Source organism: Stegostoma tigrinum, chromosome 19, assembly GCF_030684315.1.
Source record: "Stegostoma tigrinum isolate sSteTig4 chromosome 19, sSteTig4.hap1, whole genome shotgun sequence".
Classification (NCBI taxonomy): domain Eukaryota; kingdom Metazoa; phylum Chordata; class Chondrichthyes; order Orectolobiformes; family Stegostomatidae; genus Stegostoma; species Stegostoma tigrinum.
In genome coordinates this window covers 13,771,848-13,783,357 of record NC_081372.1, presented here as the reverse complement: position 1 = coordinate 13,783,357, position 11,510 = coordinate 13,771,848, and the positions used below count along the sequence as shown (strand labels likewise).

The following is an 11,510-nucleotide window of genomic DNA, read 5'->3' as shown; positions in this document are numbered from 1 at the left end:
CTCCTAGCACACTAAATACAAACAGGTCAAACCAGGAATTAGCAACCTCCTGGTGGAACTGGACTATGATTTAAGGGGAGTTTGTGAGGGAACAGATCAACGCTGGGATATTAAGAAAAACTCTTCTATTGCCAAGCTAGCCAAGAATGGAAATTCTCACAGGCTACAGGAGCCTTGAACTCCTGGACAGTGTGAGTACATTTAAACAAAAAAACTTAATGAATTGTAAAGAGGACACAGACCCAAAGATGAACTTAAGGCATGGATTTATTCTGCTGTGTTTTAAAAAAAATTGGAAAGGAACACATCATCACCACAAATACTTACAATGCGAAGGGACCTAGGCAGCATACTCATTCACAACTGTTGTTGAAAGCACTTTTCTTCATAGAAGAAGATGAAGATTAAATGATGAACAAGAAAGTATGCATCTATTGTGACTGGGAACACCCACGATCACCCTGGAAGCCCAGATTTCAGCAGCCGAGTGTATTTATTCCCTAAGAGATATTTTTATACGGTACTTTGCACTGGAGTCAATAATGTTCTCACCTTCACAGCTGGACCACTGATGCGTCAGTTTGAGACTATGCACATTGTATATTAGATAGGTTAATCTAAAAATGCACATACAAGCTTATTGTCCTATTGACTAAATAAGTGTGTACTGTGGAGACTGAGGGACCACGTATCAAGGGAGTTTACATCCATGCTTCCATTTAATTTGTATATATCTCACTTTGCTGATACAAGCAGATCTTGGTATTATGATTTAGAACTTAGGCTCAAGTGAGGCAACTGTGCTAAAAACAATCCTTTCTAAACCTGCAGACCCAAGAAAATCAAACAGAACCAACCAGCAAATTAGAGATATAAGCATAAATGCAACTGAATGCCTTGCCTTTGGTGGCTACATCAACAGGACTCTGCCTGCAGACTGGACATCGCCATATGAATGCCACTTTTTAATTTTATTCAATAAATAATCTGATGGCATGAGATGCGAAGTTCATTCACGAACAGATGAGGAAAACAAGTCGAATTTGGCTTTACGAGTAGCTGTTTCAGCCATCACTTGCAGGCGAGTGTAGAGTCGCAAGAACAATCAGGTAACTCGAGCTTTCTTTACCCTCTGAGAAATGGACTGAAAACAAACAATAAAAACATAAATAAAATTAGGCACAAAGGCTTATTTCCTGAAAAACAAATTTTATTTTGCCAGTTTCAGCCCCTTCTCTCTCCTGCAGGCAGTAACTGACTGTAACCATAAAAACCTTAAATTTATTTTGCTCCTTTAGAAAACAATGGCTCATACTTATATAGTTCTTTTAGCACAGTCAAATATCCCAAGGAGCTTCATGGCAGATTTATAAAATAAAATATGACAATGATGATCAAACTCTTGATCAATGGTTTTAAGCAGTGTGTCTTTAAGGAGGAAACATTTGATTTGATTTGATTTATTACTGTCATGTCTACTGAGATACAGTTGAAAAAGTTCAAAATTTACAGGTATTCCTTACACTAAAGTGCATCAGGATAACAGAACAAAGTACTGTTACGGCTGCCAAGAAGGTGCACAGAGACTAACATTAACATTAAAGGTGGTCTGTTCAAAAGTCTGATAACAGCGGGGAGGAAACTGTTCTTGAATCTGTTCGCATGTATATTCAAACTTATATATATTCTGCCTGAAGGAACAGGGTAGAAGAGAGCATAACTGGGTATGTGGGGGGCCTTTAATTATGTTGGTTGCTTTCCTGATGCAGCGGGAAGTACAAATGAAGCCATTGGATAGGAGGCTGGTTCATGTGATGGACTGGGCTATGTTCATAACTCTCCATAGATTATTTTGGGTTTTGGGATGCTTCCACATAGGATGCTTTCTGTGGTCATCTATAAAAATTTGTAAGTGTCTCTGTGGTGATGCAAAATTTCCTTAGCCTCTTGAGGAAGTAGAAGCATTACTGTGCTTTCTTGACCATAATGTCCATGTGGGTGGACATCAGATAGAGAGCAATGTTCCCTCTAAACCTCATGGCCGTGCACTACTCAGATTCTGCAGATGCCAACTGGCATGCCGATGCATTTACCTTAATTTCTGAAACTTGCTGCTGCACATGGACCTTGGAGGTCCACATAACAGCAGCATAAATGCAGGGAACCAAGGAGCGAGGCTCAGAGCAGACTGAGAGAATCTCAGAGCTTTGAGGCATGCAGATGGAGAGTGCTGTTATCAGAGGGGGAGCAAATTAAAACTGGGGTTGCTCAATGGGTCAGAAATAGATGAGTCCCTACATCTTGGAGCATTGTGGGGTTGGAGAAGGTCATAGAACTACAGAGGAGCATGGCCAGGAAAGAATATGAAAACAAGGATGAGAATGCTAAAATCAAGACATTACTTGACCAAGGGACAACGTTGGTCAACAAGAACATAGCTAATAAGTGAATGGTATTTGGTGTGAGCTACAGTGCAGGCAACAGTGATTTGCTCAACCTCAGAATTAGGGAGGGTAGAATTTTATGTTGGAATCGTCAGGTTTGTAGGCCAATGCATGGATGCTGGTTTCAGCAGCAGATGAGCTGAGACAGGACAAAATCGAACAATGCTACAGAAGTGAAAATAGCTGGTCTTGGCGGAGCACAAATATATTTTTATAAGCTCATCTCAGTGTTCAATACAAGACAGCGTTGCACATCAGACTGTTCTAATACCCCATAGTTGCAAGTTTGAGGAATGGTGTTGGTAGCTAGAGAACACAGTTTGCAACAGAGACAGAAGACTTCAGTTTTCCTAACTTTTAATCGGTGGAAATTTCTGCTCCTCCAGACTGAAAAAGCAGGCTGGTAACTCAGAAATGCTGCAGAAGACAAGAAAGGTGGTGATGAGATTGCGTTGGGCGTTGTCAGCATACAAGTGAAAACTACTGCTTTGCTTGCAGATGATCGTGCCAAGGAGTAGCATGTAGATTTTTAATAAGATGAACACCAAGAATAGGCCCTGGGAGGCGCGAGGGGTAATTATGCAACTATTGCAATGAAGCCATCGCAAGCCATTCTCTGTCTATGATTAGATAGATAAGAAAGAAACCAGGTGAATGCAGGCCCACCTAGTTGAACAACAGTTCTATGGCATCCTGAGATTTCTTTCCCTAATGGTAATTCTTCATGTACGAAATGAGTGAGCTACTCAACCGTGGGAGTCAACACCAGGTCCAATTCTGTTGCCACCTACACTCCATATACTTCCCAGTAGGAAATCAAAAATCATTGGCATCTTCTTGGTCAAAGGACCCCAAGGCCAACAGCTCATTTCATCTAAAAAAATACACGTGGGATGTCTGAAAAATTTTGCAGATCTTACTTTGCAGCCATGGACTGGGAATCAGGCCATGACTTGTTGGGGCTTTTTTGTTCCTTTCCCAAATGAGCCATTCTGTCTTCAAAGGTTCAAAGGTTAAAACAACAACTGTCCCAGTTTCTAGCTCCAATCTGAGTTCAACGTCACTATTCTCCGATGGCTGACAATGGGGGCTATATCTGGACTCAGTGCACCTAGTTTAGGCAAGGCTCTCGCAGTAGACAGTGCGTTCAGAGGCACTGGCTGGAAGTGTATAGGTGTGGCCGTCAAATATAGCAGGATAGAGCTTGGCCATAATGACCCCTTTGGTGCAATAGCCTATTATCAAGGCTCATGGAAAAAAGGTCAATTTCAGAAGATACAGGAGGTTGTCTAGCGCTTTGAATGATAACTATCTCCATACTGATGATAAGTTAAGGTGTGTGAATGCTCATCTTGATGATAATTCTCAAGTGATATTTGCAGCTTGTTCTCTCTTTTTCTGCTACTTCTCCTTCAGGGAAAGAATGGGGCAAAGCTATCAAGGAAAAGGGCCAACACTTTTCTCATAACCATAGAAACTTAATCTTGATTAACTGGCCCTTCATATCAATTTCTGTTTGTGAGGTTTTGATGTGTGCAAGCTGGGGCTGTGCTTATCTGAACAGCAAGAGTGACCACACAACAAAAGTAATTCATTTAGATATCAGGTGCTTTGGAACGTACTGAAGATGTGATAAGATGCTATATTTATTGCAATTTTGCACTCACTATTTCTGGGTTCAGACACATCATCATTAAACTCTCTCACAGCAGTAACAGCTATACTTTTTGATTGCATTGAAGTGTTAAATTTCATTATCCTCACCAATTATTATGTTCTTGACACCCATCTTCTAGTGTTAGTACACACACTACGGTACAGTTTGAAACATAAGAACCAGGAGCAGGAGTTGGCAATTCAACCCTTGAGCCTATCCTGCCATTCAATACCATCATGGTTGATCTCAGCTCATCTTGAACTCCACTTTCTTGCCCGGTCTCCTTCAATCCAAAGGTAGCACAATGTAGGCAGATACTTACGGTTCTTCTTCGATAGAAGTGCGGGGCTAACTCTAACAACCACGAAGACTGGATCGCAGTCACATCTCTCATAAAATACTTGGATGTCTGGATGATCTCGTTATACACGACCCTGGTGATAGACGGAATGTGACAGTGAGGGGTTTTAGAAACTCGCAACTGTTATTTCACAGGTTACTATTCCCCAGTGCATACAAAAATAAGTATTTTGGAACCAAGATAGCATAGTATAGGAGCTGGAGAAGCACAGTAGGCCAGGCAGAATCAGAGGAACCGAGATGTATTATTGGGTTTGAAATCAGTTGGAAACTGATTCAGTAATAATTTTCAAAAGCGAACTGGATATGTACTCAGAAGTGGAAGAGAACAACGGATACTGACAGGGTATGAGATGAAGTGGATAGCTTTCAAAGAGCTAGCATTGGCACAGTGGACCAAATGGCATCCTCATGCTGTAACCATTTTACTCTTCTTTATATTACATGCAAAAAAACGACGTGACAATCATCACAGAGTCAAACTTACCATTGTGGTTCCTTCTCTCCATATAATACAGAGGTTGGATGAATATGAAGTTCATAATCATCTCGAATGGTCCTATGTATAAAATAAATGTTAAAAATATGCTTATATATGCAATCTGTACTGGAGAATGTCACAGCAAAAGGTGTAGGAAATGTCAGAGTACAGACTATTTTGTAAATTATAATGGGGGGTGCTGTAAAATGGATACCTCATCATAAACTGGTGACAGAGGGTCATGGAAAGAATATTTTTTCTCCCTGGATCTCGCTTTTTCTCTTTGAGGGTGTTGACCCTGCTCATCCAAGTGGTCATTATTTATGTATTGGTCTTGACAGTTAAGTACAGGCAGACTGTTTAATTACAGGGGTATCAGAGCTCAGTCCTAATTCAAGACAGAGCTGCAAGCTATGTTTCACAAGGGGTGCAGGATGGTACTTGTCCAAGAGAGTGATTACGAAAGTATGCAGTACATCAAACAGGATATGCATTATGTCTAATTGCTTTACAATGACGAATGTTAGATTCAGTAAAAAGATTTGTAAAGTCACGAGTAAAAAGAGTCAAAAATTTGATAGCAAATCTGCCTCGTTGTTACCTGTAGAATCCAGAGTAATGAAATTTAGCAGCATTCGCAAAGAAGCCTGAAACAATACATCGCAGAATAGGATCCGGGTCACCTGAGGAGATATTTGATAAAGCAGATCAGCTCTCATTTCACATAGCTGTAAGACTGACTACTTTACCCAGGTCTGGCTAATCTGAGGTTGAGGTGGGAGCTGAAAGAGGAGTAGGACTAGATCAGACTGAGACCTAGTTGGTTCTATGGTAGGGTTGCACATTGTTCTGAAACCAGCTTTTAATCATTAATTTCACTGCTATCACACATCAGGATCTGAGGAATTACGTCTTGAAATATCTACATAAAATCCACAAATGTAATGCCTGATTACCATCTCAAGGTTTCATTCATGCATTATAGGAAACGGTCATACGGAAGAGATCTTTTGTTCACTTTCCAGTATCAAATTGCAAGGAGTGAAACAATGAAATGACCAAACAAATAACTATATCACAATTTTAACAGCGAATAGCAATAATGAAACATGCAATAAATCTACTTCCTGCATTTTATGAATCTCTGCTATGTCCATCCATGTGATATTCTAACAAATATTCACTACCTTGAACTGGAGAGTTAAATCAAGGAACTATCAGGACTATAGGTGCTTTCAGGGGTCAGTAGTGCAAACATTGACAGCACTGCAAACAGATACACTGATGAGTTAGGCCTGTAATTCACTGCAATCGCAGCAGACCTATTTATATAGCACTTTCAATATTATAAACACTCCAAGGCACTTGACAAAGTACGACACCAATCACATAAGGAAGTATTAGATCAGATCAAAGGTTTGCTCAAAGAGGATGGTTTTAAGGAATGTCTTAAAAGCAGGAAATGAGGTGGAGAGGCAGCAAGGTGCCAGAGGGTAGTCAAGATCAAATAGAGGGTATTCAAGCACATAGACCACTGAAGGCATGGCTACCAGGGGCAGAGCAATTAAAATCAGAGATGCTCCTGAGGTCAGAATTAGAGAAATTCTGATGTCTCAGAGGGCTGTGGGGCAAAAAGAAATTACAAAGAAAGGGATAGGTGAGGCCATGAGGAATCTGTTAGCAATGATAAGAATTTTATAATTAATGTGTTGTTTGACAGACAGCCATTACAAATCAGCAAGCACAGAGGTGACAGGGTTCAAGAACACAGCTCAGCACCACCTTCTCATGGGCAGCTAGGGATAGGCAATGAATGCTGGCCCGGCCAGCGATGCCCACGTCCCACAAATGAATAGAAAAAAAATAGACAGGGCTTGGTGTAAGTTAAGACACTGAGTGGCAAAACAGGGAACTGAGTTTGGATGGCCTTAAAATCTAGAGAGGGTAGAATGTGGAAAACCAGTCAGCAGTGCGTTGGAATAGACACATTGGAAGTTTAAAAAGGCAATAATAAGAGTTTCAGTGGTACACAGCAAGCTCTCTTTGACAGTCGGGCTGTTTGGGTGAGGGAGGGGGAAAGAAGTAGATGGAAGCCAGATGTGTCTCCATGAAGAATTAAAAACAACCTTGGATATTTCTCATCAACAGGTTGTAAAGCAATATTGATAACCGCAAAAATTAAATCTGAAAGAGGCATTTCTTGCTAAACTGGGCTAAAGGCTGTCAGTTCCACAATGCCTGAATAAATAAATTCAGATGCACACAGTCCCCACCACCAATCAGCAGTGGTGAACCAAACTCTTGCTGGCAGGAGACACAATACTCTGGCATAATTGCCATAGAAACATGAGCAACCACTTCCAACTGTTATTAATTATTTTCTTTGCACAGCAATAGACAGCACAATGGATTGGCCTTTGATGACTCTGTTATGCCCAGTATAAGGAATTTCAAATACTCCACTGTGTTGGTACCTTCGCTCGATTTCTTTGGCACTCTGAATTTGGACAATAACTTTTTCAGTTGCTCACGTACGGTAGTGGCTCTAATAAGCCCTTTGTAGTTTAAGAAATGCTTCTGGCACCACTGAGAGTTTTTATTGTGCTGCAACAGACAAAGAAAACATATTAATATTGGCAGTGTCAACCTCTAATTCATCATTCACAGCCACAGTTTGATTATGGTCCAAAGCATTAAAGAACTTAAGAACATAACAAGGAAGAACAGAAAAGGTCACCCAAAATGAGACAGTAAAAAATTCAAAATTCTGAACAAGCCCAGCAACATCCTGGAGATGACAGAAAATGTTTGGGTGTAGACCTTTCCCTAGCACTGACGTCAGAGCTAACCTGTCTTTTGTCTGAAGATATTTGAGCCTGCTGCCCTGCATTTTCCAATTTATCTTAGGGGGTTGCATCCTCTTTCAATACTCAATATGACCACTTTTCATTGCATCTCACAAAAGGGGAGGAACCACCTAGTGGTACTATCGCTGAACTGTTGATCCAGAGGCCCAGATTAATATTCTGGGGCTTCAGGTTCGGATCCCATTCCAGCAGATGGTGGAATTTGAATTCAATGAACAAATCTGGAAGTAAGAGACTAACAGTGACCATGAAACCAATGTTGATTGTCAGGAAAAGCCCATCTGGTTCACTAATGCCCTTTAGGGAAGGAAGCTGCCATCCTTACCTGGTCTGGCCTTACATGTGACTCCAGATCCTCAGCAATATAGTTGACTCTTAAATTCACACTGTAGTAGGCAATTAGAGATGGACAATAAATGCTGACCTAGCCAGTGATGCCCTCATCCTATGAATGGATTAAATAAAAACCATATTCCTCTACTCTCTACAGGATGAAAATGTCTCAACATTTTCCTGTTGAGACTTCACTGTCTATGTAACATGGCCGCAACTTCCTCACAGCTTTCACATAGTGCAGACTGGCTCCTGGGTGAAGAATGCAGGAGGTATTTTGCAGGCTGAAAATACAGCATGTTGCTGTCCCTTTACAGTGATAATAGTTATTGATTGGGACATCCTAATTAAAATGGTATATCTATGAGATAGAACACAAATCCAGGAATGAAGTTTATCAAACTGGCACAGCTCCCAGTTCTACACAAACACTTTCCATTGTTTTCTGTCCTTCACTCTAAAGCAAAAAAAAAACGTGCTTAGTTCTAAAAACAAAAAATGCTGGAAATCACAGCAGGTTAGGTAGCATCCAGCAGAGTGAGCCAACATTTCAAGTCTAGGTGACTCTTCATCAGCTCTTGACTCTACTGTTACAGTGCTCACTTACAACCTTATTGATTCAAATACAATAACAAATTGCATTTTTATAATTCTGGTAATACTAATGACTTTACAAGATACTACACAGGAATGCAGTCAAACAAAATTTGATACTGAGCTACAAAGGAGATAACAGGCCAATACCTTGGCTGAAGAAAGTAAAGGTTGCAAGCTCTGTTTTCAAGGTGGACAGAAAAATAGACACCAAGAGGTTTAGGGAGGGGATCCAGAGCTTATAATACAAGCAGCTGAAGGCTTGGTCGCTAATAGTTGAACAACAGAGGGACAAGAAAGCAACTACTTTGAGTCTACCTACTAGTATCTATCAGGGATTATCTATCCATTGATATTAAAAGTTTTAATATTAAGTTATTTATTTATTAATATTAAGTTTTAATATTAAAAGTTCTTATAACATAGTTATCTTCAGAAACCTGAAAATACACAGGCTTGGACCCACTTGATATAAGCATCACCTCTTTGAAAAGCAATAGATTCTCCTACCCTTTTCCTGAAGGTATTGGCTTCACTGCTGGATTACAATCCCACAGATACTGATGGAACAGCCAGACTTCATCTGTGAACCAAGACTATAGTTGCTGGATATGACTTCACAGTGTCAGAAATAATGGGAACTGCAGGTGCTGGAGAATCCAAGATAACAAAGTGTGAAGCTGGATGAACACAGCAGGCCAAGCAGCATCTCAGGAGCACTGCTCCTGAGATGCTGCTTGGCCTGCTGTGTTCATCCAGCTTCACACTTTGTTATCATGACTTCACAGTGTGATTTTTTCCTCACAGCGCATCCACATGTGCACACTTCAATAAGGGTTTTGCTGGACAATAAATAGAAGTTAGGACACTAGATTTTTCAACCCTTGCCTAGCACAAGAATCCTGGAAGCCTCAGCTGAGATCAATTAACTCAGCACAGACCTTGAATTAAATCTAAAACCATCTTGCTATGCAAAGCTTCATCCAACATCAAGCTTTGCTTTGACTCTCAGGGCAACAGAAGGAATCATAAATCATTGAATATTTCCAATAAATCATTCCTGCAGGGCAAAGTTTAATAATGGTAAAATTTTGCACTTTCCCTAAGTATAAGTTATGACCATCTTCCATCAGTATATGGGCTGTAAGTTCTTAAAGTACTGCAACCCAGATACAAAAAGCTTTATCCAAACCTTAACAAAGGCCTCATAGACGTTCAGCATTGTGAGATGATCTCCCTCAGCCACAGCAAACTTCCTGTGCTCTCTTATCTTGAAAGGGGATTTAAAAAAGAAAACACTGAGATATTCATAAAAGCAACAAAGTGAAATTAAACTTCATAAAATGGTAATGTAGCTCAGGTGAAACACAACCAAATGAATGCTTCACCAGCCCCTTTGCCTCCCTCCCATCAATATCCCATGCATTCACAGAAAGACTCTCATTCTGTCTGTCTTCCATTGACAGGTCCCAGCCACAGATTATTAGAAGTGCCACAATGTTAGGTCTTACACAGTCTTATTCACTTAGAAAATTTCAGTGATCTCAATACCATTAGGATTCAGAAGCTTTACATCATCTGATTAATGCAGTTAAGATGAGCCATGATCTAACTGAGCAGTGGAACAGTCTCTTGAGGCTGAATGGCCTACTCTAGGTCCTACTTTCCAAGTGAATTTGTAGCATTAATGATTGCCCCACTTGCAATTATCTCCTTAGTGAACTTAATGGGTGTTTGCCACACTACCACGCTCAATTCAGAACAGCGGCATTAAATTTTGAAGAGATTTTACATGGGGGAATAAATAATAATTTGGCACAATAAATAAAGATATGAAACTCAAAAGTCGACAAATACTTAACAGAGTTAGACATAAAACTGTGTATTGTAAAAGGTCAGTAATAGAGTAATTATCCATTGAGCATATATTTTTGGCTTTGAAAAAAAATCTTTGATGAAGGTTATGCACACTAATATTAGTAACATAAGGCAAGTATGCAGCTCCAAAAAATTATGTTTCTGTTTCAGAAAATATCTGCTTGTTTGCTAGGATCTACAGAACCACTAGTTTCCAGACATTCACAGTAAACACATTCCAGCATTTTCTGTTCAATCTCAGATTTCCAGCACACTCTATTTTATTTCTGTACAATAAACAATCACCTTGTTCATTACAACAAGCCTCTGCTACTTAATGACAGGTCCATTAGCAATTTAAAACATCTATATCACCTTGACCTAGAAACAAAAGACAATCTGTGCTTCTTTAATTAAAACTGAAGCAAAACAAAATTCATGACAAGCACAATTACAGGAGCATCATCAATTTCTTTTTTCTCCCTGCAAAATGGAAAATATAATTTGCTTCCGTTTTTGGTCGAAAACATTGATTTGTGAGACAGCAGGGAAATTTAACATAATAACAACCTGAAGGTAATATATCATACAATTTTAAGCTACCCTTTTAATGTAACGAATGGGCCAAACGAAAAATGTGGAGAACTCTGCAGCTCAGATGATCTTTATCCCCCACTGAAGCTCAAGTAAGGTAGGTAATTTTCAATCATGTCTGTTAGGTACAGAGTGAATTTATAGTGCTATGAAGTGTACAGAGACTAGCTCACCCTTGTAAAATGAAACCGTGCAAATCCACAGGATGTATCACATGATGCTGCAATCCTTCAACTGCCTGTTTTTACAGCATGTAGCCTCAACCTCAGAAACAATTTCACCACGAAATACAGCACACAGGGATGAAAAAGAAGATTTTCTTT

At 39.8% G+C, this 11,510-nt stretch overlaps 1 protein-coding gene across 1 annotated transcript in view; it reads right to left on the bottom strand.

The window, feature by feature from the left end:
* Positions 1 to 249: 249 nt before the first annotated feature.
* The window catches only part of dhx35 (DEAH-box helicase 35), a 59,744-nt gene continuing 48,483 nt past the window's right edge, over positions 250 to 11,510 (bottom strand). The window contains exons 17-22 of the mRNA XM_048550378.1: positions 9,929 to 10,006; positions 7,417 to 7,546; positions 5,544 to 5,625; positions 4,949 to 5,020; positions 4,424 to 4,535; positions 250 to 1,144 (exon numbers count right to left, since the gene is read on the bottom strand). Of these exons, the coding sequence (XP_048406335.1) occupies positions 1,106 to 1,144; positions 4,424 to 4,535; positions 4,949 to 5,020; positions 5,544 to 5,625; positions 7,417 to 7,546; positions 9,929 to 10,006 (513 nt within the window). The 3' untranslated portion in view covers positions 250 to 1,105. The remainder of the gene's footprint in view (positions 1,145 to 4,423; positions 4,536 to 4,948; positions 5,021 to 5,543; positions 5,626 to 7,416; positions 7,547 to 9,928; positions 10,007 to 11,510) is intronic.